The sequence below is a fragment of the Dipteris shenzhenensis genome, chromosome 15 (assembly GCF_047967505.1).
Source record: "Dipteris shenzhenensis isolate YYH24624 ecotype China chromosome 15, Dip_SZ_1.0, whole genome shotgun sequence".
Lineage (NCBI taxonomy): Eukaryota > Viridiplantae > Streptophyta > Polypodiopsida > Gleicheniales > Dipteridaceae > Dipteris > Dipteris shenzhenensis.
Genome location: NC_141610.1, coordinates 22,128,013 through 22,152,511, shown reverse-complemented (window position 1 = coordinate 22,152,511; position 24,499 = coordinate 22,128,013). Strand labels below are relative to the sequence as shown.

General features: G+C 44.2%; 2 protein-coding genes and 1 pseudogene across 7 annotated transcripts in view; 2 read left to right on the top strand and 1 right to left on the bottom strand.

Moving 5' to 3' along the window:
* The first annotated feature begins 2,981 nt into the window (after positions 1 to 2,981).
* LOC147893537 (metal tolerance protein 4-like) overlaps positions 2,982 to 24,499 on the top strand; it is a 148,075-nt gene continuing 126,557 nt past the window's right edge. For 5 of the 6 annotated variants that reach the window (XM_087385692.1, XM_087385689.1, XM_087385688.1 and 2 more), the window contains exon 1: positions 2,982 to 3,286. In XM_087385692.1, the coding sequence (XP_087241818.1) occupies positions 3,052 to 3,286 (235 nt within the window). In that variant the 5' untranslated portion in view covers positions 2,982 to 3,051. Of the gene's footprint in view, positions 3,287 to 3,313; positions 4,006 to 4,134; positions 4,261 to 24,499 lie in introns of those variants that run through there. The other variant, XM_087385690.1, reaches the window with a different exon arrangement.
* On the top strand, positions 15,679 to 16,501 carry LOC147893541 (uncharacterized; annotated as a pseudogene).
* Positions 22,384 to 23,619, bottom strand: LOC147893540 (uncharacterized). The gene is made up of 2 exons (XM_087386627.1): positions 23,563 to 23,619; positions 22,384 to 22,995 (listed from the first exon to the last, which is right to left on the bottom strand). Exons 1-2 carry the CDS (start codon positions 23,616 to 23,618, stop codon positions 22,461 to 22,463), a joined length of 591 nt encoding a protein of 196 aa, XP_087242753.1. The 5' UTR covers position 23,619; the 3' UTR covers positions 22,384 to 22,460.

Genomic DNA, 24,499 nt, shown 5'->3' with positions numbered 1-24,499 from the left:
AGTCGCAACGCAAAGCACCAAAGGACATGCTTCTTCTCGTTGATCATTGATCCATTGACACAAAATGAGAACTCTTTCATCAACATAAAATGAGAACTCTTTCCTTGTCTTTGCGCGCTGAAAGTAATTCCAGTCTAATAAGCCAAGCCTTTTTGTGCTTCTAGTAATTGATTAAGGAGCCCCAATGCAAGCCGCTCCAAACGCTTTAAAGTGGAGAAGTTGCAATGGTCCTAGGGGGGTCAAACCTGCGAGAGAACAAATCTGATACGTCGCAGGATTCCATTGAGCAGGGAATATGGCAGTGAGGAAGAGGGAAAGGCAAGCAATGTCACACGTAGGCAGGATGGGGAATGTCATAAGGTGAGGGAGGCTAAAGGGGGGATTTGGGAAGCAAAAATCGACGGGAGAGGGGGAGATTGTTTGAGGAGAGAGCGAGGATGGAAAGGAATGTGGCAAAATCGAAGGAATTGAGGAAGATAAGATGGGGAAGATGAGAAAGGGTGGCAAAATGAGAGGAAGAAAGAGGCAACGACTGCCATAGTTGGAGCTTCGTCAAGCTCTCCACTCTTGCAAAAGTGCAAACACATAAAAAAGATGATTGATTTTCTTGCCTCTCACTCGTGTCCTTGTGGAAATGGACTTGTATGTGCTTTTCGACTTTTTTGGCTTGTATATGCTTGCTCTATACTATTGGACCTTCGTAAGTATGTAGATTGACACGTTGCATGACTTGTGTATGATCTTGGATAGTTTTTTTAAAAAAATATATGATTTTGCTAGTTGTATTTTTTTTTCTAAAGACGATTTTTAAGACAATAAGAAAAAAAAGAATCGTGGAATGTTTTTGTTGTAGTCTCCTTTTGTGTATCCTATCTGCTTTGGGGCATCCCTATAAGGGTTTGCTCAAATGGCACATAGGATTCACAAAAAGCCGATCAATGAATGTGCCCGTTCTCTTTCATTAAATATTCTATTATAGAGAGTGTTTTGGTACCATTTGCTTCAAGATATTTTTTAAAGGGTTTCCTTAGATAATGCATGGGATTTAACTGTTATTGTATATGTACAGTTAAGTGCACTTTTGAATACTTCTCAGTGATGACATGTACTGGTTTCCTATGTACCAATAATAGATCCCGAAGATGAATGTGCCTTGCAGAATTCAGAAGCTGAGGATGAGTATGCGACTGAAGCCTTGCTTGGAAAAAAGAAAAAAATTGCAATCCAAAAAGCTATTTGCCAGAAAAATCGGTTCGCCTAAAAAAAAGGCCGTTTGCCAAAAAAGTCAGTTTGTCTAAAAATTGATGTTTGCCTTTGAAAGGGTTTTATGCCAGCCAAATGGGCTTTACGCCTACCAAAAGGGCTTTATGCTTGCCTAACGAGCTTTATGCCTATTGGTGAAAAGATTGTTGCTTATTGAGACTTTAAAAGAAAAGAAAAAGTCAAATAAAGCAAAAAAAAAGAAGTTGCCATCAACACTTTGCATAAAACTACTGGTCCAGGAGATATCATTTATAAAACCTTCATTGTTTTAGTTATTTTTTGTTCTCCTTACTAAGCTATGCATGGCTTGTAGAAGGACATCAAAGTGACTCATTTAAAACTGTAAAGGTAGCCCTATTGACAAATTTTTTCTCTTTTAAGGAAAAAAAGGCGAGCCTAGCAATTGTTTATTTGACACAGTCGCGTATCTGTTAAAAAACAATATGACCTTTGAATAACTACGGACTATAACAATCCAAAATATTATTTCAAACTTGCACAACAATGACCAACACGTAATAAACTGTTTCAACACATATTTGGATTTGAACTTCATACGTGAACAACATGGAGTTAAAACACACAACAAATACCTTACGTGAATGAGTGTTCCAATATCAAGCGGTGGTCTTCGAGGAGATAGATTTTCCATTGCATGGCTTTCAAAGTTCCTTTTAAGACCAATTCAAGTGTGGTCATCTGCAACTGGAAAGATACGTGTGTAGTGTGGCAATGAAAATGTATCGACCCCATTACGAATCTTGTATGATGACAGTTCTGTACACCTTTATCACTTTGAGCCAATTGTTAAAACGACAACTCCATCTGATGATGAAGTTGCAATTCTCGCAGTAACTACATATCCAAATCTCACACTTAGTGTTGAAAACCAGCACTCAATTGATGCTGTCTTGCATTATCAACACAGCCCCGGGATTGTTTATTCGATACAATAAAGTACTTAGTCGATACTATCGGACTCTAATATTATCGATGTTGCTTCAGCTTGAATTCTTACAACATTTCTCTCTTTTGATGCATGTTCTCGATGCAAATAAGATTCAAAATTAGTAGTAGAGATGCCACATGGGATGCAAGATCGAAGGATGATATTTCATATGGTTGTAGTCCATGACACAATATTATTTAGGCTGCAACCAAGGCTGAGTTATGAGCTCTTGTGAGCATAGTCTTATTCATGTATTTGTTGGGCTTCAATTCCCAAAAGGTGCAAATCTTTGCACATCACCAAGGCAATAATAAAACACTACCCTGACATTTGCATGGAGGATCGGGTCTTGATGGACCCTGTGTCTTATCTCATGCTTATATATTTTTTTCGTTCTTTTTTTTTCTCTTTACGATATTTTCATTAAACACTAGGATCCAAGTTTCAGTTTAAGATTGTATTTATGTGCTCAATGACAAAAAAAGAAACTTTGAAATATAGAGAGCTACAGTGACAATAAGCGGGTCTTTCAAGGTTAAGCAGAGGCTATCCGCTTTGAAGTAGAAATTGTCCTGAAATTTCTTTTTGATAGAGTGTCATGTCATGCACGCTTGTTAAATGATTTAGGACGACACGTGTGTGAAATGTACGGACGGCTCGGGGATTCCCGTGAGCCGTAGATTCCTTTAGGATGTCACGTTCTAGGGAACAATGTTATTGTGCCCATAACGACTGCTCTGCTTCAACAATGAAGGGACCAGAGCTCAGTGAACCTAAGCGAGGAGAGCATAGCAATCTAGAAACTTAAGAAATCAGAGAGAGCTCTTCGTGCTTAGACCATGGAACTACTTTCCGATTCCAGTGCTCCTCTCCTGCACGCTTCCCCCGTCGACCACTCTATCGAAGCCCAAGCTGCCCTTCCTGAGCTCGCAAGCAGACTTACTACTAGCGCCGAATTTTCAGCCGATGATATGCTCGGCCTGCGGCAGCTTTCTGGGAGATGGCAGTTTAAACTCCAGAGCAATCTGGGGAAGTGGATCGACAGCTTCGATGAGGCGGAGGTTGTTTCCCAAGGTTTGCTGGCTTCTCTTCAGATTTCAAAAAAGAGCAAAGCTGCCGAGCTTTAAGAACATACTCTTTTTGAACGAATTTCAAGACTATATTGGTCATTGAACAGAGTCGATTGTCCTGATGCCCCATGCTCCTATAATGCACGCTTGCTAAATCCAGGTTATCGCATCACCAACCTTCGCACCGCAAGGAAAGTTTATAATTTTCAGAACTTAAACACTTTCGAGTGAACCAATTACGAAAAACCTGGTTTCATACTATGCCAATCATTTAATTTGATGCCAGGTATCTCTCAGCTCCTACGTATCCATAACGAGGCTGTTTAAGCGTCACACAAATCTTGCAAATGTGCTTTATTCTAGATTGCCTCATTTCGAACGGCAGCACTACACTTGATCTTAGCCAAAAGGCGAGAAAGGCAAACCTTAATGGGACTCCAGCTGTTTTGAGTGATCCAATAAATGTGGAGGAAAATAAGTTCATAAAGATGAGCTAGCCTATTTGTGCGGTTGTTGGCTGGCTAAAAATATCGATTTAGTTCGCTATGTATCACCAATCGTTACAGTTCACGGAAAGTTTAGAATTTCTGGACCTTAACACTTTCAGGAGAACCAAGTAGGCGAACTTGTTTCATACTGTGCCAATTCCGTTCAATTCCATCTAGACATATATCATCCATACTCTTCAATGTCAAGACGATTTCATAGCGGCCCAAATTTGAGGTGAGAGCTTTCTACAGGCTCTTATAAGCAAGGAAGGTATCATATGGGTTAGCCTCCTTTGGATTCACGAAGTATCTATTTGTTTTGTTTTGACGTTGGGTTGCAACGACTATGGCTTGAATTTTCCAGCATTATTCCTTGGGGAGCGGGTGCTGTGCTTAAGGCAAGGAGACTTGTGCATGGCAATGAGTGGGCAACCCTTGAACACATTGCCCACCTCTTTTAGCTCCATACCCACGTGCCTGCTCACCAGATGTAGGTCATTGGTCCATTCTGAACCCTTTGTTTTCTGCGAGAGACTCCACATGTTGTTCGTGCAGGGGAAAGTGATACTAGATTGTTTGTCCAAGGATGAAATGTTTTTTGAGGTTTCTAGTTGTTGACAAATAATGGCTATTTCCCTTCTACACATATGGCTTTCTATATAGATAACAATAAGTTGTCAAACACTTGGGTTCAGGTGCATCATTGAGTTGCATTTTTCTAGAGCTCTCCTATAATATATTTCACATATATGGTCTCACCAAATGCATGTCACTGACCATTTTGAACTCTTTATTTTTTTTGGGAGATTGCGTGTTGCTCTTACGGCAAGAAAAGAGTGATACTAGATTGTTTGTCCAATGACGAGATGTTTTTTGAGGTTTCTAGCTGTTGAAAAATAATGGCTAGTTCCCTTGTACGTGTCTGTCTTCTATATATGTAGCAATAGTTTCTTGTAGTATTGTCAAGTACTTGGACCATTAGGTTGCATTTTTCTACAGCTCTCCTATGATTTATATAATGTAAAAGTGCAATATCTACCGGCATGCACAACTAGGTTGCACTTTCAGAGCTCTCCAATAAGGTCTTAAAAGTATCCTCTTAATGATTCAACTGCTCATCTTCATAAGCTCGGCTTAGCTTCGAGCTTAAACCCTATTTACACAAGGGTTATACCATACATGTTGCCTTACTTAGCGCAATGCCTCAACCCAAGTTTTTCCTAACCTCATAGTTAGACTGTGCTCATCCAAGTTTTTCAACCCCCCTATTTATTACCAACCTTGGTTGTACCTAGGTAGTTTTGAACCATGGATCAAACCATGTTGTAGTCATGGTGAGGACCTGACAACGAAACTCATGGATAGTGTGCTGAGATCCTATTCAAATTTTGTGAGTCAATACGGATTCCATGTTCTAAGACTACTATGTCCCGCGTTGTTCATCAGCATGGTGAAAGATATTTTTTCTTTGATTTGATATAGAGTAAATGCCATCCAAAAATTCAAATGCGTTGCATGTTCTTTCTTTTCTTTGATATCAAGTAGATGTCATCCGTAAATTACAAAACAAAGTTTTTAAAGGTGGCTAGTGGACACCAACCATTTGTGGCGGAGATGGAAGCAGCCTTGAACAAAGAACGATGGTTTACGGCTTTTGAGATCGAAATTCTATGTCCAACAAATGTACTTTACTGGTGAGAAGCCTTCATCATGGCTTCATCATGGCTGAGTCTGCCCTTCACCTCCGGAGTGCCGACAGAAACCCAGTACGAAGACTTTGTATAAATTGATGCTCAAGTATGTGTGGGTGTGTGGATTTGTATGTGTGAGAGCATATTTTTATACTATGGTCTACACCCACTGTTGGGCGCTGATGACGTCAGTGGGGATTTCATAGTAGCTAGTCCCTGCTACGCATGATGGAGTTTATGGTTTTCAACCTTGTGAGTGACTATCATGAGATTGAAACTGCACTATGTTGTGTTTTTAGAGGATGAGTTTGGGAATGTTCCTGGATTCATCTAGGTATATGTACTTTACTGGTGAGAAGGACCACTTCTCTATATTGCATGATTTGTCTATATTGTGCTAAAAGTTTAGAGCTGTGTTACAGCCCGTTCTTGTTGCTCTGTGGGTTGCAACCTAGAGTGTAACTATCTACATATGTAGTCAACCAACAACTTTTTGGAAGATATAAATCAAATTGTAAGGTACTATCAAACAAGCTCAAGATGGGAGCTAAGAGTTATGTGGGTCCATAGACAAGGTTGAAGTTAGCAATTGAATTTAGTTGCTTATTGTCAAAGGCAAGCTTTTGAAGATTTCTTGCTTTCAGCTTGTGCTCATTTTTCTTTTAAGGAGTAAGAGATTTTCTCGTTTGCAATGGCAGATAAGTCCAAGCTGTATATTGATGCCTTCAAACCCTTAATGAACCTCAGTTCTTACCATTATACAAAGTAGCATATAGGTTGAGAGACCAACTCTTTTGAATACTGTTTCAAGAGGTAGTATCCAAGGTATAATTTACAAACGAGTATTGCATAATGAGAGGGTGAAAATTTATTGTAACAGGTCACACATGGCCATCCAATCAATGAGCACAATGCTGAGGCTTAAATGTCAGCACAAACATTAAGGTATTTTTAAAAGAAGTAAAGCGATTTTAGGTGTCGTGGCACCACTCCCAAGGCATTCTAATCCTCACTGCTTTGTAATTACTCATTGCTTTAGCTAGCATGCTTGATACATCTATAACAAATATAAGCTTCTAAATAGATGACACGACTCCATTGTAGCCTTTTCGAAGTAAAACAAGTGTAATTCCATCTGAAAAACTACTCAATCGTGAGTGCTAATGAGTCTGGATAACCTCATATATGAAAAGTGTGGCACATTTTACTATCTAGTACTAATTGCCAATAGGCTGAGATATGACTGTTGCCAAAAGGCTGAAATACAATGCTGTAGATAAAGAGCAGACCCTTCCTGTAGGATGGAGATGGAGATGGAGATGGAGAGAGGCTGACCGCTCCCATTCTCCTTCTCCCTAACTGAAGATCTGGGCCCTTCTGATCCTCCTGGATCTGCTGAAGGCTGAGGGGCTGCCAGAAGCTTAAAATGAGGGAGCCAAGGGCTCCTTTTGTGTCCCCATAGGACTCCCAAGATGATACCCACTACTTGAGACATTGTGACCGAGTGGCCATCTGTCAAGCCATTCAAAAATCTTCAGGATGGATGATTTGGCCTCCATGCTACTCTCCAAACTTTGGCTCATGCTCGGTTTAAGGTCTGTGCCGCACCTTCTTTGTTGGGTTCGGCTCTCCTCTCATCTCTTGGAGTTGTAACATCCGGGTGAATAGATTTTCTGACTTGTTACTGCATCTGCATCATGGTGCCTGACTGTTGTCTTGCGTCATTGCTACCATTGCATAGAGAAAGACAGGCGCCTCTAGTGGCATGGTGCTGCTAGTGGAGCTCCACCTAGTGTGGATGTTGCCTCATCCTCAGGCCAGCGTTGGAAGGTGTTTGTGTTCATGGTTGATTTCCCAAAGTGTGTCTCTACCATAAACTAGTGCACCCATCCTCCCTAACTTGTTGTTCACATGCTTAGGAAAGAAAACTGAAGCTCTGCATCCTGATATTAATGTAATAGGCAATGGACATAGCTCACACACTCTCTCTATAACCCAAGATATAAGTATGGGATCATGAATTGAAATGAAAGGCACGCAAATGCATGTGCTTGTGAGGGAATGTGGGAGTGGGTTGCAACTGCCTCCCCTTTATAGAGAGTATTATTGTTTGCCAATAGGCTGAGATACAATTGTTGCCAAAAGGCTAAAAGGCTGAAATACAATGCTACAGATGAGTGGCTATCCCTTCTTATTGGATGGAGATGGAGAGAGGCAGGCTGCTCCTGTTCTTCTCCCAAGATCAGAGCCCTGCGCAAAAACCCACAGCTAGAGTTTCCCAAAAAACAGGGAAACAAAAACACCGTTTCGGCTGTTTCCGCCCGTCCACAAACTGGACAAGATGCAATACCCAAAAGGTTCTTCTGCTAAATGCCTAGCACCTCTAGATCTCTGAGCCCTTATGCTCCATTGATTGTATGTAGACTCTCTGTCCAAAGGGTCCCTCCACCTTGCTGTCCGGAACCTCTGCCTAGGTGGGCAGCTCCTTCAAGCTTAGTCTGCAGCTCTCCAGCCCTCCTCTCCTCCTGGATGAGGCCCAGGATGCTGATCTACTGCTCCTTGGAAGGCTGCCCCAGGTGATTTGAAATGAGGCCAACGGCCTCTCCTTATATAAGCCCCAGGCCCACCCAAAATAAACCGACCCAGCAGGGGGACGAACCAACCCCCTGCTGGCCGACTTTGTGCTGCCCCAGCCAACTTGTGGAGGCCCTCAAAACCAGGGCACTTTGGTACATTTCTCTATACAGGGCCCAGCCCTATGGTCTGCCAATTCCCTGCCTTGGTTGGCTGGCTCCAACCAAGCCTAACCAAGCAGGTCTGATGGCTGACCCAATTGTTGCCTGCCCACGCCATCTTCTAGGGCTTGTTGCAGGCCATCAGCCTGTCCACAGCCCCCGTCATTATTGCGCCATCTGGCAGGGCCCTGTTGCAAGCCGTACACCTGCCCATAGTCCCTCCATGCAAGCGCCTTTCACCCGGGATATTCCCCCTTGCTGTGCTGCTCCAAATCTGACTCTGCCAGGCCAGATCTATACCACAATTGCATTGCCATCTGTGCTGTCCATCAGCTCCATTTGTTTCAGCAGCCTTGACTCCAGGCTTGTTCCCAGAAGTGCTGCCCACATGACAGACAGTCTTGCTGCTGTTCATGTGGCAACCCCTTGTGGACTCTTTTCTCCGTCTGATCTCTGTCCTCATAGTAGCGATGCTGCTGCGCATGTGGCCATCTCTTAGAACCCAGGTTCACCCCCCCAATGCTCTCCTCATATGGGGGCTTACAAACGGGGAGGTGACCTATCCCTTTCCAACATTTTGATAATTGTTCTTGTTTGCAGAAGCAGATATTAATAGTGTGGGTTGTAGAAGTCATGATCGTTGCAAGATGTCTCAATGAGATATATGAGTTGCGGCCCTTTTCTAGTGTTCAGTGTATGTTTGTGTGTTAGAGCCTATCATAAAGGTCACCCAAGGTGACAAAAGCTATACTGAAGATAGCATGCATGGAGATCAGCCGTGAGAGAGCACTCTGAACTGCAAATGAACATGTGCACATGGTTGCAAAAGATGGCTGGCTGGAACGTGGAGTCCTGCAACCAGAACTCACATACAGTTATACACGTGTGATTAGTAAAAATGAGATCCCAAGAAAATAAATGAACATTAATAATAATGTTCCAAAAATGTGGCAGCAGAAAAAGAGCCATGGCTACACCGAGAGACAAGGTATTCAATGTACAACAAGGAGCTTGTTGTAGTTATCCATGGCCTCAAGACAGAAGCATTTTTGTTTGACACGATGGTCCGACCAACAAGTCTAGTGCTGAGTGCAGCCACACATTCTAGCAGTGCGGGGGCGTCATAGAGTATGTTCCTAGTTTAGAGAATGTGGTTGCAGATGCTCATCTCAAGCATTGGGGATCCCATGAAGAACCGTTGGTGAGAGAAACCAGAGGATCCCCTTCAGTGTGATCTACCATCTTCAGCATGGTTTAGTGTTGCCGTCCATATGGTACTATGCACCATCTTCAGTATGGTGATAGATGTCTTGTATCCATGATAGTCACATCCAGTGACGGTGTAGCATGCGGGGACTAGTTGAGCAGAAACATAGATGAATGTACAGGAGAACTCAAGCATGAGAGACATGAGATCTACCTAACTATAGTACACTGCTTTATTATTCATGGTTGCCAAATCGGCATACAAAACTATTCTGAGACCACTCCCCTAACAATGAAATGCGGGAGATGGAACTATGCTGGGGAACTAGGACACCCAAACCGCGCTCATATGCTGGCTGGAACCGTTGCTGGAGGCTGGGAGCTGAGTCCTGAACCGAGGAAGCTCGAGTGAGTGAAAAGGGGGGCTGAAGGCCCCTTATATAGGGCTGGGAACCAGCCAACCTTGGGCCAGCACAACCAACTGGCTGGTCGGTTTTGGCTGACCAGGCTGCTGACCCTTGCCTATAAAACCAGGCCCTGATCTAGGGCTCACAATGGGGTCACGACGTACGACAAATGGGTCAGACTGTGTCTCATCATGCTCCCTAGTGTAGGGGTGCATGTGACATTCCCTCTTGCTTAAATTCTGGAGGATGAGAGCTGTGCTGAGGGACTACGTGAATCTGCGAAGCAAATGTGATCATGATGACCACCCAGCTGCTGCTCAAAACTTGACTCTCTTCCCAAAGAACTGAGGAATAACAGTCTGGCACTGGGACTGATCTGATACTGCTCCAAAAGGCTGAGGAACGAACGTTTTGTTATGATAACATGATGGCTCAATAAAAACTCCTGAGAACCGGTACTGTCGTGTGAAGACTGGAAGCTGAATTGCTGAGGCCACAGTCATCCCACCACACTACTAGTGTGAACTCCTGATCCTCAGCTGGTATGGCACTCTGATAGGCTCCTAGACGTAGGAACTGCCTGCTAGCCTCGTGACCTACTGAGGACTGATTGGGCTGCTGATTTGGAGGCACTGCACTCCGGAAGTCCAATGGCATGAACCTGGCTACCAACTGTTGGCATGCATTCTCCCCACTGAGGAAGATTGACCGACATAGAAATGTTGGTGCTACTCCAGGAATTGTTGGGGTGATGAGAAAGCCGTTGAAGCTAGGCAACCAAAACTGAAAACCTGGGAACTCCACAATACTCACATGCACTCCTCGAAATTGTGGCACTGCTCTCTGCATGATTGCAGTGAGGGAGAGCTGGAATGAACCTGCCTCCTCGGCTGGCGTGATAACTGCTAAGGGTAAAAACTCCGCCACCCTCCTGGGATCTAGAACTGTGGATGGAAATGTCTCCCGAAGAACTTGCGTGATGCCGGGAGCTGTGGAAACTGTAGCTGTCTCTCTGAGAAACTCTGAGAGAGATGGAACTGTGGCTATCTGTCCGAGGAGCTGAGCGGAAACTGTTACTGCAGAGCACCCCTCCAAGGAGGAGACTGTACTGGATGCTCTCCGAAGAAATGGAGGAGCTACTGGGCACCCCTCTAATGACTCAACTGAATGGGATGTTGCCTCAAAGAGTTGTGAGATGACTGGTATGCCTCTCGAAAGAAGTGAGAGATGGCTGGCATAGCTTCTTCCTGATGGGATGCTGGGACTAAGCATGTCCCCCTAAGGTACTGAGGAAGTACTAAGGCTGCTGAACCCACCTCTAATGAATCGGCTGAATTCCTGTCATCACCAAGGAAATGCTGGTGTAGACACTGGTCGCTGCTACTGCTGGGGGCTTGCGATCTGATGGAGAGGATAGTGTATGACTAACCTCCCGAAGTGAAGGACACAATAATAGGAAGGCCTCGTCAACCTCTCTGGTGACTAGTACTGCAACTGCTGCTTCCCTAAATTGTTGACGAAGGGGAGCTGCGGAGGGAACTACATGATTATCCTCACGGACTGCCGAGGAACCATCAACCTCATAGCTATACCTACGACTTTAATTATGAGGGTACTCCCTCTTGCTAGGCTTGACACTGGCAAACTCTTGAGATGCCCTCTCCTGCTGAGCATCACGGCCAGTGGGACTGGAAACTGAGCCCCCTAGTCTTGAACACTCCTGATGAGAAGGTGAAATGTGAGTCATGCCAACTAAAGCTGATGTGGCCAACGGGGCTTCAAGGGTGGAAGCCCCATAGGAACTGACTGGAGTTGATGAAGAGGTCTAATGGGTGGAAGACCCATCACACCTATCTGCTGCCTCTGGGGTGTCCCCTTGGGTGGAAGCCCCAAGAGAACTAATTATGGGGAATAGACAACAACTTTGGGCGGTGGACCAAAGCGGCTCATCTAGGGAAAATGTTGATGGGTCTGAGATATCTCCAAAGGTGGAAGACACCCCTCGTAGCTGTGAAAACCATCTGGTCCCCTGCTAAAACTGATCTAGTTGACTGAGTTCCCGAGGTGGAAGACCCAGAGGAACTAACTGGACATGATAAAGCTGTTGGACGAGTAAAAGACTCAGCCGTCGTAATTGCATGAACTAATTGATCCTCTCGGGTGGAAACTCAAGAGAATAGGCTGCTGAAGCCAGATGATCCCTGTAGGTGGTAGACCCAAGAGTCTCATCATCTGGGCGTGTGGAATGAGCTAAGCTCACCCCAGGGATGGAAGACCCCCGAGAGCATGCTGTGGACATGGTTGTAGTACCCTCATGGGTGGAAAACCTTGAGGCACTACATGTAGCTAATGTGGAAACTGAATGATCCCTTGAATTGGTAGACCCAAGGAACCACTGTTTAAGCTGTTGCAAAATAGTCCACTGAACTATGCTCGGAGATAGAAGACTCCGGAGCAATAAAGGACTTCATGCTGATGCACTGTCTGTGGGTACTTTGGATGAGGAGAGTAACTGTGAGCAGGCCATGAGAAACTACTGGTGCTGTACAAGCATCTGCTCTCGGTCTCGCTTGCATTGGACCTCATATGTTGCCAAGTCGGCGCAACATCTAGATCGTTGCACGGCCGCCTCAAGGATCTCATGTTCCAATAGAAGCCGAAAACGGTCCAATGTTGTTGCTTCCTCCTTTTGTCTTCTTGTCTTGCTCGGGCGGCTTAGAAAAGAGCTTATTTTGCTCAAGGAGATGATCCTGTTCCCTGAACGCTTGCTTGGGAGCTACTGTACTGGACGGGTCCAGGATGGAAGACTAATAGACCCATCAATTGTTGCAATAATGACTGCCAGAGGAGAAAAAAAATTCCCCCCTAACCTTGCCCCTCAGGATACAGGTGAAGATGGCAGCCGGCCCGATGCATGATGAAGGTTGGGAGGGAGAGGCTAATGGAGTATGGTACTACCACTAGTCCGGGGTAGGGGCAAAATACAGAATTAGATAATATCCCACACATCCTCCCTTCTCCTTTGCTAGCTGAGTTCCCATAACTAAGCTTTGCTCTCCCTCCAACCTAACTCAGATCGGAAGGAACCAGATACCAATGTAACATGTAGGGACCAGCTGAGCGGAAACATAGATTAACATACATGAAAACTCAAGCATGAGAGACACAAGAGATCTACCTAACTATAGTACACTACTTTATTTATACTTGGTCGCCAAATTGGCATACAAACTGTACTCCCCTAACTACGACATGTGGGAGATGGAACTATGCTGCGGAAATAGGACACCCAAACCTCACTCATATGCTCGCTCAAAGCGCTGCTGAAGGATGGGAGTTGAGTCCTCAATTGAGGAAGGCTGAGTGAGTGAAAAGGGGGGCTAGAGGGCTGGGAACCAGCCAACCTTGGGCCAGCACAACCGACTGGCTGGTTGCTTTTGGCCGATCAGGCTGCTAGCCCTTGCCTATAAAACTAGGCCCTTTTGGGCCATTTCAGGAAGGCCTTGGGGCTGCGTATGCAAGGTGCCCCTCTTGCTGTCATGAGGGCGTGAGTTTTGTACTTGCATGTGGGCCCGACCCTAGGAATTTAGTTGGCAAGGTCACGGGATGTGGGTGTGCAAGATTCTCCCTAGGGAATTGTGCCTTGGGGGTAAATGAGAGGTCTAGGGCCAGGAGGGGCCCAAAGAACCTTTACCAATCTTGGCCCAAAGAACCTTTACCAATTCAAGTTGGTCATTGGTGGGGTTTCTAAAAAGGTCCCACTAGAGGGGGCCTAGGGGCAAATTAAAGCCCTTGGGGGCAAACCAAGACGTGGGCTGCCAAGTGGCGTGCCCATGCAAGTGATTTTAGAAAGGAAGGCCTTAGAAGGCAAAATGGCACGGGATGGTCAATTAATGGGGCGGAAAAGAGAATGGGCAGAAGATCTTTCTCGTGGAGAGGGCGGCGCATTGAATGCTGGGAGCCGTATGGTGAACACATGATCAATCTGTACGATTCCGTACAGCCGTACGCTTGGTGAAGGGATTCTGTATGGTCTAATGTGTCCGTACAGCCGCACATATGCTGATGGATCTGTACATCCGTACATAAGGAGGTCTTGAGGCAAACGTTTTGGAGTCCATACCATTCTAATGCAGGCCATACACCTTTACTTGAAAGTTTTGAGCAGTCCATACAACCTTGTGGATTAATAGTGCTGATCAACCGTACAACTTTCGTGGGCTGCTTGCAGAAGCCTTGGGCTATGTGCATAGGCATTTGGGCTGAGGATGCTTGGGGCAGCTAACTAAGTTGCAATGTGTTTAGAAAGCTAGCCAGGAGTTGTGCATTGGCTCGAGGAAGCGCTTGGGTTGAACTCCGAGCTGGTAAAGGGTTCACTCATGCTTTCTGGTGATTGCCCTTGAGCAGTGGGCTGTGTTTTTGGAGGGTCTTGCTTGGCAGGATGATTCACAATGAATGCTTGCAGAGTAAGTTCGTGCTTCCGAGCATTGTGGGCAGATTAATTAAGCTTTCACCCATTGTTTGGGTATCCCAGTGAGTCAATGGACACTTGTGGTTGTCTGGGGAGCGTGTGGCCTTGTTTGGGCTGCAAGTAACAGCTCCCAGGTTTAATGCATGTGTTTGCACTGAAGATGGATGCCTATGGTCACATGGGTGTGAGAGCAGAGCCCTGCAGGGCTAATGTTTGTGATACTGATGCCTACTGAGAGTGGGAAGAGAATTGAATGTGAAGATAGCACTCAATGTGTGACCTATTTGCTGGTTTCTCCAATTAATAAAGAAATACCGAAAGGGGCGCCAAGGCTTTGGGGCCAGTCTGTGTCCTTGTATTTGAGTAGGAGCACTCTAGCTCCCCCAATCTATGTTTGCAGTGTTTGCTGAATATCTTATTGTGAAGGCTTATGGCTGGTTAGTGGTTCTACCACCCTCTTGTTGGCCTTGAGGCTGGTTTGATGGTTCCATTGCTGGGACATCACCATCTTTCTTAAGGAGGTGAGCCTGTGATTGTCTTTGGTGAGGTATTGTTTGCTGTAATTTGATTACAGCAACAAGAAAATCAGCAAATATGTCTTTGACAGATAATGATTGGGATATGGAGGGACAGACCTCCCAGGATGAGCAAGAAGAGCAATCCATGCATGAGGGAGCCACCCAGGATGACCAAAATGTTGAGGCACAGCAAGCTATAAATCCTTTCGGTGTGAGTGCCTCTCAGTCAAAAGGGTCAAAAGAGGCTGAGGATGCTAATGCTATGTTTAAGGCACAATTATTGAGTGATGTGGGAACACTCGCGCCGCTCACGTAAGACCCAAGGTTCTTTGAGTTTATGCAAACTCCTTTTAGGTCTAAGGAGAGAAAAATGCGTTCTCATGCAGGGCAGCCTAGTGGGGTTCAAAAAACATTCATTTGGTGTGAATCCATTGGATGGACAGCCTCCAATAATGCCAAATGCATAGGGAGTTCCAGGGTAGCCAGCCTTTCAAGGTCATGGTATGGTTATGCATGTCCAAGGGACTGATTTTCAGAATTTAAATCCATTTTTGCAGCCACCTGCATATGACAATCTGGCACCCAAGGACAGGTAAAAGATTGATTACAAGGAGGGTGGTGCAGCAGTGAAGTTTGAGACCTTTAATGGGGCTCAGGACAGATTGAATGCTTTAACTTTTGTGCAACAACTTGATGCAGCCTTCTCAGGGGGGAACTTCACTGAGTCATCAAAAATGCGAAAGGCAGCCACCTTCCTAAAGGGAATGCTCTACAATGGTGGACAAATTTGCTGCTCCAAAATGGAGCACCCACGAGTTGGGTTCAGTTTAAGCAAGTGTTTTCAGCCACCTGGTTGACCACTACCTTTGAGGTAGATGTTATGACAGCATGGCACAAGTTGGATGCAGCCAGCTGTCATAACTTAAAAGAATATAATAAAAAGTTTTGGGAAGCTCTCTTGCCAGTTAGCTCTTATAGGCATGTGCCTTTGTCAAAACAGATTGAAAAATATTGTTGTGGGCTGCCAAAGGAAATTATGGACTACTGTACTAAAACAAGGGTTGCCAACATGTCTCACCTCTTTGAGAATGCTACTACAGCTGATGCATTGCTGTTGGGAAAAACCAGCGGGTATAAAAGCAGTAAGTCTGAGAATTTCAAGAAAGCAAGGAAGCCAAGGAATGCTTCCAAGCCTCCTTTAAGCAAACGAAAGAAGCGTGATAGGCCAGGTTCTAATTCGCTATCACATGAGGAAAGGAAAGCCTTGATGGAGGCAAATAAATGATTTCATTGTAAAGAAGAGGGCCATGTGGCACGGGATTGCCCTAAACGCAAGCTTAAAGGGAAAGTGGATGATAGGGAAGAGCAAAAAGGCAAGAAGCCTAAACCATCTGCCAGGTTAACGTCTGATGTTATCAGTGAGCAGCCTAATGGGCGATGCTATGGAGCTTTGCAGGGCATGGGGCAAAGTGAGGGATCAAATGACATTGATTTTCTTTGACCCAAGTGCTCGTGCAAATTTTCTCTCTCCAGATTTGGTAGGCAAACTTGGAATCTGTGCAGAGGAGATGGGGCCTATGAATGAGGCAAACTTGGCTTGTTTTGGGTTTAGCACTCCGGTTACCCCTATCATTGGAAAGCTCTGATTGCATATACAGAGCTTCATGGACAGCAATGAATTTTATGTAATGCCTCTGGGCTGAGATGTTTTGTTGGTTATGCCTTGGTGTTACAGAGTTCATGCTTTGGTGGATACATATAATCGGAAGATCTCCTGGGAGCCTAGAGGGAAGAAACATGTTTTGGATGTGAAACTTATGGGAGAGTGAGTCCCTGTTGTATCTGCTTCAGCTATATGCTCAGTAATGAAACATCATATTTCTGCGTATATAGTTTTCGCAAAGGATACTGACGATCCACAATTTGTAATAGATAAAGAGCGGAAATATTTCCTTAATAAGTTTGGAGAGTGTTTTTCTGACTCGTTGCTAGGTGAACTTCCACCTGAGAGGCCTGAGGATCATGCAATTGATATAGTGCCAGGCAGTAGTCCACCAAACAGGGCACCATATAGGTCCACCTTAGCTCATAACTGGGCCCACAGGGCTGGGGCTGCAACACACAAGGGTGGCCACACAAACCCTTCAAGTGTAATTTGTATTCCTTACGGGGATGAAGTGTGCCTGCCTACTGAACCGGCATAATAGTCTAGAGACCATCATTCCTTGTAGGCGTCCTAGGAAGATCAAATATGAAACCCATGGCAATGCTCTCCCATGGTCTATTCAGATTGGCAATGGCTGCAACAATCCACGTGTCTTCTGCCTGTCAAACTTGACCTTCTGACAGATGATACATGTTCTGACAAAGGCATCCACATCCTATCCCAAAGCTGGCCAATAGAAAAAGTGTTCCACTGCTTTCACCGTTGCATCAATGCCTCTATGCCCTGCATACGGTGGAGCATGACTTTCTATCATACCCTTGACCTTATGTGTGTCTGTTGCTAAATTAGTAACTAGTGCACCTGATAATATCCTGTCAAAGCCCGCAGCAACGGGCGTCCATGCATCATAATAAAGCCATCTCTTAGAGTATAATAGTCACGCCACTGATTATTAGACAGATGGTCATAAATCCTAGAGAAATCCTCATCCTGAGCATACTAGTCCTTTATTGCATCCAACTCATTGTGGCAAGCAATGGTTACTGCGGAAACCTGAGGCTTCCTTGACAATGCATCGGCCACTACATTCTTTTTACCTTCCTCATGCATTATTTGAAAGTGAGATATGGATAAGAAATTGGCCAATTCCTTTTCATAAATGCCCAGATGTCTCTCATCATCCTGCAAAATTACTCTCATAGGCCACTACCCGTCCTTCATGTATAAAAGCTTTGGCAAGATCAATGCTGGGTCTGTGGTAAGCTTTTCTTTTAGCATCTCAAATGTTGCATCTGATTCTCAACCCACACGAAGGATGCTCCCTTCTTCTGCATAGCATAGAGAGGTGAAGCAATTTCAGCAAAATCGCGTATAAATCGCCTGTAGTACGAGCATAAGCCCAAAAATCTTCGTACTTCATGCAAATTCTTCAGTTGTGGGCAGTTGCGAATTACTTGATCCATGCGCACTCCATCCTTAGAGATAATATGTCCCATAAAGCGAATCTCAGGCATAAAGAATTCACTCTTCTTTGCATTTACAATCAGCCTATGCTTGCTGAGTTCTGCAAATACGATTGCTAGATGCATCCTCTAGCAGGAGCATTCGTAAGCCCAAATAGCATAACTAACAACTCATACAACCCAAAGCTGGTCCTGAAGGTTGTCTTGGACACATCCTCTGGACGAATACGTATCTGGTGATACCCACTCTTGAGATCTAAGCGATTGAAAATGGCTGACCCTTCCAATCTATCCAAGATATCATCTATTCTTGGAATAGGAAATCTGTTTTTTATGGTTATCTTGTTAAGTGCATGATTATCAATGCACATTCTCCAAGAACCATCACTTTTTGGCACTAACAGAACCAGTGAGCAGTAAGGGGAAGAATTGGGCTGAACAGCCCCTTCTCTAAAAGATCCTTCACTTGGCTCATGATTTCTTCTTGCTGAGCTGCACGGGCGCACAGTCTAGTCGGACCTTAAGATAGGGGACCAGCCCTCTTAGGGCTGTGTGCCAGCAGCCTTATAGAGGGCTGAGGGGTCGGCCACCTAGCAGGGGCAGTCGGCCACTGGAGGGCAATGGGTCAGCCCACATAGGTCAGCTGACCCCGTTCCCTCAGTGTGCATCTCTTGTAGAGCAGTGTTGAGCATCTATAGCAGAGGTTTTCCCCCAGCAGTTGGTGGGGTTTTGGCCTGAGATCACTAGCATCCTTTTGTCCTTTTCTCTCTCTGTCTTTATGAGCAACTTGTGTGCTAGCCCTTATAGAGGGCTGAGGGGTCGGCCACTGGAGGGCAATGGGTCAGCCCACATAGGTCAGCTGACCGCGTTCTCTCTTTGTTGAGCATCTCTTGTAGAGCAGTGTTGAGCATCTATAGCAGAGGTTTTCCCTCAGCAGTTGGTGGGGTTTTGGCTTGAGATCACTAGCATCCTCTTGTCCTTTTCTCTCTGTCTTTATGAGCAACTTGTGTGACCGCTCTCTCTCTCTCTCTCTCTTATTTCTGTCCAACTTCCACTGAACTCTCACAACACTGTCTCGAAACTACTTCCTTATTTCCATATTTCGTTTTTCTTCTGAGAGTGCCTTAGAAAGCTTTTAAATGTCAATCCAACGTTCTCTCCTTCGATCTTTAGATAGTTAGGGTTTTATTTACCGATGATTGAACCCTATCTTAAGGGGTTTTGTCTATTCATACTAACCCTAACGGGTGAAAACTATGTGCGCCTCTGTTTCAAGGTTAAAAAGAAAGATGGAGCTACAATCGTATCCTGCAATCTAAAAGCTCTCTCTCTACAGATCCTCACGCTCAGAATTTACTGCAGAAATACTCAGTAGAGCTCTCTCTCTCTCTCTCTCTCTCTCTACACACTGCTCGGGCTGGACCTCCCGAAGGTATTTTATTTCTTGAAGAGAGAATCTGTTACAAGAGTTCAGCGTAGAGCTGTCTGATACAAAATCCAACGTGAATGAATGATTACAAGAGCTTCAAGCTCATTTCAAATCGGCAACATGCCACTTGTCTAAAATCTAGACTAAGTCCTATTACATGCCACTAAGGGCCATTCTGGAGTCTTCAAAGCACTTGGTCACGCGAACCACCTCCTAGATGCTTGTTAGGCTCCCATAGCGCTTAGGAAAATAACTCTTCCTAGTACCCACAACAATTAATTAAAGCGCACCACCATGGCACCCATTAATTGTTAGCGCTTTGCATGCAAATAACACACTGTGGACTAATCTAGTCATGGTGGGCGTCCCCACTGAATACATGTACACAGCTAAACAAATATAAAAATATATATTTATTCTCTGGTTGACCGGAGTCAACACTCTTGATTATAATTAAAGAGCTTTGACCAAGGGTCGAGGCGCCTTAATTATAGCCAAGTCTCTCCAACCGAAGTTGGCATAACTTTCCAACCGAAGTTGGCACATCTTGGTTAACCGTGGTTAACCCTCTTGGCGTATGCCAAGTCTCGTTGGTCGAAGTCAACACTCTCTGACCGTAGTCAGCTCTGTGGTTCTCTGGTTAACCGCAGTTAACCCTCTTGATAATAAACCAAGTCTCCCTGACCGAAGTCAGGTTTACTTGACTAGAGTCAAGTATCTTTGACCGTAGTCAATCCTTTGACCATTAAAAGAACTCTTTGTTAGCACATATAAAACTCTTTAATTATGATCAAATAAATGGTCAACTGTACTTTGACTTAGGATATTTACATTGTGGTGACATCCCCTCGGCTTCTATTCAGTTGACCTCAACTGAAAAGCTTCCTTGTAAACATCCAAAAGCTGTGGATGATCGGATAACATGTCTTTGTCCATCCACTTGGCATCTAATGCCGTATAATTCTTGAATTTTGCAAGATACTTGTAAAACTCCTTGCCCTGAGGGCCTTTGCGTATAGTATGGTACACAATTTGCTCTGGCTGGAGGACCTCCTCCAACTCATCCACTTCTGGTGGATCCTGTGATACTGGTTCTGTAGGCTCTGGTTCTTGGAATTTCTTTAGAAGACTCACATGGAATGCATTGTGAATCCTCCAATGCTCTGGCAATGCTAACCTATATGCAACCTCATTTATTCTTTTTGTGACCCTGAAAGGGCCATAGTATCTGGGAGATAACTTTGCATACACTTTCTGTTTGCCTTTAAACTTGTGGACCCTAGCTTTTTAAAATAAAGAGTGATATATTTGATTCAAAACAAATCATACAATAGGTGGGAGAGAAAGTACTCTATCCCTAGCCTCAACAATGTGGCAAAAAAGCCATGGAGGTGGTCTAAAATGCCACGACATCCCAAAAGGGGTCAAGTGAAAAAATAAAGAGCAGTCCAATGTCCTCATGAAGGATAAAAGTCTCCCACGAGCTGCCAAAGAGGTGCCTGTACACCTCTCCCACTGACTCCTAAGAGTGAAGATAATTGCCCAAATGGAAGCGAGAGTGTCAGCCTCCGTGCATAAATGGTCCCCAAGGACAAAAGAACATCGCGAACACCATATCCGCCATAGGGTAATGCTGGAAATCACCTCCCAGGCTGAGGCTGCAGATCCTCTCCCCAAAAGAACAGCGCCCCACGTCATCAGAAAGGACTCAGATGTAACATATGAGAACAACCTTAAGATACCTGTCCATACCACTCTAGAGCTGGTGCAACTCCATAAACAATGCTTGCTAGATTCCTCTGCAAGCTGACAACGCATACACAAGGAGGGTCTACCCATTTGCTGGAGCCAAGTACCCACAGGTATGCCCCTATGTATAGTGAGCCAAAGAAAGTAGGAGACTTTCTTGGCTCTAGTGATGCCCCAAAAGTGAGTCCAGTAGCTCAGCAAGAGCTATGCAATAAGTCCCTGTGCGTGCCAATGCTGGGCAGATGGAATGTGATGAGAGTCTCTCTGCTGAAGCCTGTAACCCGCCCTCGTCGAGTACTGGAAGAAAGAAGAGGACGAAAGCCTGACACCGGAGTAGGCCATGCCCACTCACCTGGGTCCCAGTCAAGCTCCGCAAGAGGTCGACCCTGAAAAATCCAAAGTCTCCATCTACTATCCTCTGCAATGGTCAACCTGGAAGGATCTGTGGCCCATTCCTTACCCAGGCAACCAATGACCCTGACTCTCTGCCAAAGAAGCTCCTGACGATCCAGGGGCTGAGTGGGATACAATCTGTGAGAGGAGTCCGTCTCAAAATAAATAAATGGTGTCGGTCCTAAGCGAACTCCAATACATAGCCCAGCCTCACTAAAACAACCTGACCAAGTAGAAATGGGATCAACATAGGTTGGATCTGTAAGTACATCCCTCCACTCCTGAGGAATAGCTCTCATGATCAGTAATCTGGTGGCAACAATCTGTGCAAGTGGCCCATGTCTATCTCTGATCACCTCCTCTGACATCTCCACACCTTCCCTGAACCAATCTCCGACTGTCACAACCATAGTCACAAGAAACGTTTCGTCCGTTTCGTTGTTTCGAGGTTTTGACAGGTTTTGTTTCGTTTCGTTTCGAATCTTCAGACGAAACGGATAGGTTTCGAAATGATACTTGATAAATACAAGGATAGGGGCAGATAAGACATGTTATATTCAAGTTTAGAGTGAACAAAGAGAAATACAAGTGTCAAGTGACAAGTCCTTAGTCAAGACACCCAGTGTCTAGCCTCTAGGTAATCCAAAACACAAACACATTCAGAATTCAAGTCTCCTTTCTCAAGTTTCAAATTTAGACCAATTAATATTTATGGAGTCAAAACTTAAAAGCATATTGACATTGGACATTGGATTCTAGCATCTAGAGATATGAACATCATTGATTCATTGAAATTTGAATCTAGATATATGAGTCATTACTTTCCAAAATGTCAAGTAAATATAAGTTCCCAAAATAGACATATGAAATAATAAGTTCCCAAAGTGACGAGTTGTAAGCTCAAACTTCAAAGTTCCAAAAATGAGTAGCATGAGTGATAACAAATCATAATTTGAAACTACTCAGTGCTCACTACTCTCTCTACCAAGTTCACTATCACTATCTGCATCTTCATCTGTGGATTCTGTGCCATCGGAACTCTCTTCCTCCTCTACCCTTGCTACCATCTCCTCAAAGGAATCACTACTATGACCACTAGTAGCAAGGGTACGACCACGATCTCGTCGGCGTCTATAACAGCGTGGTGAAGATGAAGTGCCAATGCTTGCAATCAAGGGTGGTGCACTAGTAGATGCTTGTGCAATAACCCTTGATTGCGAACGTGTGACGCGTCGAAAGCGTGCCTCATCCTCTCGAAGGAAATCATATGCTATATCCTCATTGCTGCGCCTTTGGATGAATGATATATCAATATTCTCCCCTCGAGCCAAGCCTCGCTCAAGCTTTCTTAGAACTTCAGGATCAACCTCTTTCACCTTCCAATGTAACACTTCAGCCCCTTCAGCCCCACTGGTACTTTCTTTGTCTTTGAACCGCTCCAAGAGACGAAGGTTGGCATTTACATAGACCAACCTATCAAGCTGTGATGTGCTCAATCTGTAACATGATACATCACATAAAACGTAAATATTTTGAACTAAAACAAGATTGAAAATGCATCTAGATTCTAATTAGTCATGATTCGTAAAATTGGAGAAGACTCAAGACTTAAGAAATGCATCCAACCATTCATAACTTATAAGTTGGATTACCTATTTCTTTTCTTAGTATGGATGTCCGCACATATGCTCCATATGCGCTCAGCTGATCCACTAGTACAATCCTGTGATAAAACTCGAAGAGCTAATCTTTGCAAAGTGGCACTAAGTCGCCCATTTATCTCCCACCATGATAGAGCAAATTTCCTTTGCTCTAGACTCATAGCCACATCTCGCCTGAATTAGCTACGGTCATGAACATAGAGGACAAACTCTCTTTCAATCCTATAAGATGAGTCATGGACATTGCTTTAGTGTTAGATAGGAATTAGGATAATGATTCATGAAGTAGACTTTAAAGGCATGCATGCTAGAGTCAAAAGAGGTTGCAAGTAAAAGCTAATTGATCGTACAATATACTATAGTCTAGAATCAAGAATCAAGATACTTAGAAGTTAGTACTCACATTCCTTGCTCTTCAGAGGGGATAACTGTATCCACATAGGATGTCCATCCATTCATAAGAACAATATCGGACCAATGACTTTCCTGCTTGTACAATGGATGCACCATGTAGGAAACGATATGGATTGGTTTATGAAACCAGTTCATGGTTGTTAAGACACTCGTGTCTTATGATAAGACCCTTAAGACACTTAAGACACGTGTCTTACCTTAAGACACCTTTAGACACTCTTGCGTTTTTCTTTTTTTTGGTGGGTGGGGAGTAACAACACACATTGAGTTTGACTTAGCCATGCTATCATTGATGGTGACTTTGGATCTAGCAGTGGCAGTGACCTCATAGATTCAGATTAGGATGAATCTTCAGAGATTTGAGTCTTGAGAGTCGAAAGCTTCCTTTCAATTATATGTATCGAGATGTAGTTTTCATTCATGTCACATGTGACAAGATTCAATTGTCAGTTTAAACCTTCAAGTACTCAAAACTTGTGAGCTCTTCAGTCGTGAGTCTTAACTTTAACTTTTAAGTCTTGAGTGATGAGTCTTGACTCTTAACTACATTGTACAAGTGCATTGTTTCTTCTTGCATGATTTAAGTGTAGCTTATTGTACTTCTAGAATCTAGCAGCTAGCTATGCTAGCAAGTTGTACATTTGTATACTTATGCATATATTAAATAAATATTCATTATTATAACCACAATGGCGTGTCTTACGTGTCTTATCTTTAAGACACTTTAGACACTCGTGTCTGAAGCATGTCTAACGTGTCGTGTCTTAACGTGTCTTACAACCATGAACCAGTTCCATCTTTTTGTCCATATGGCACGAAGATCATCCACCCTGTAAATTGCAATATATTAAATTTCAATACTATGTATAAATAAACATTCTCTAAATTCTATGTAGCAGCTCATGAGTCATGATAGAATCACTAAA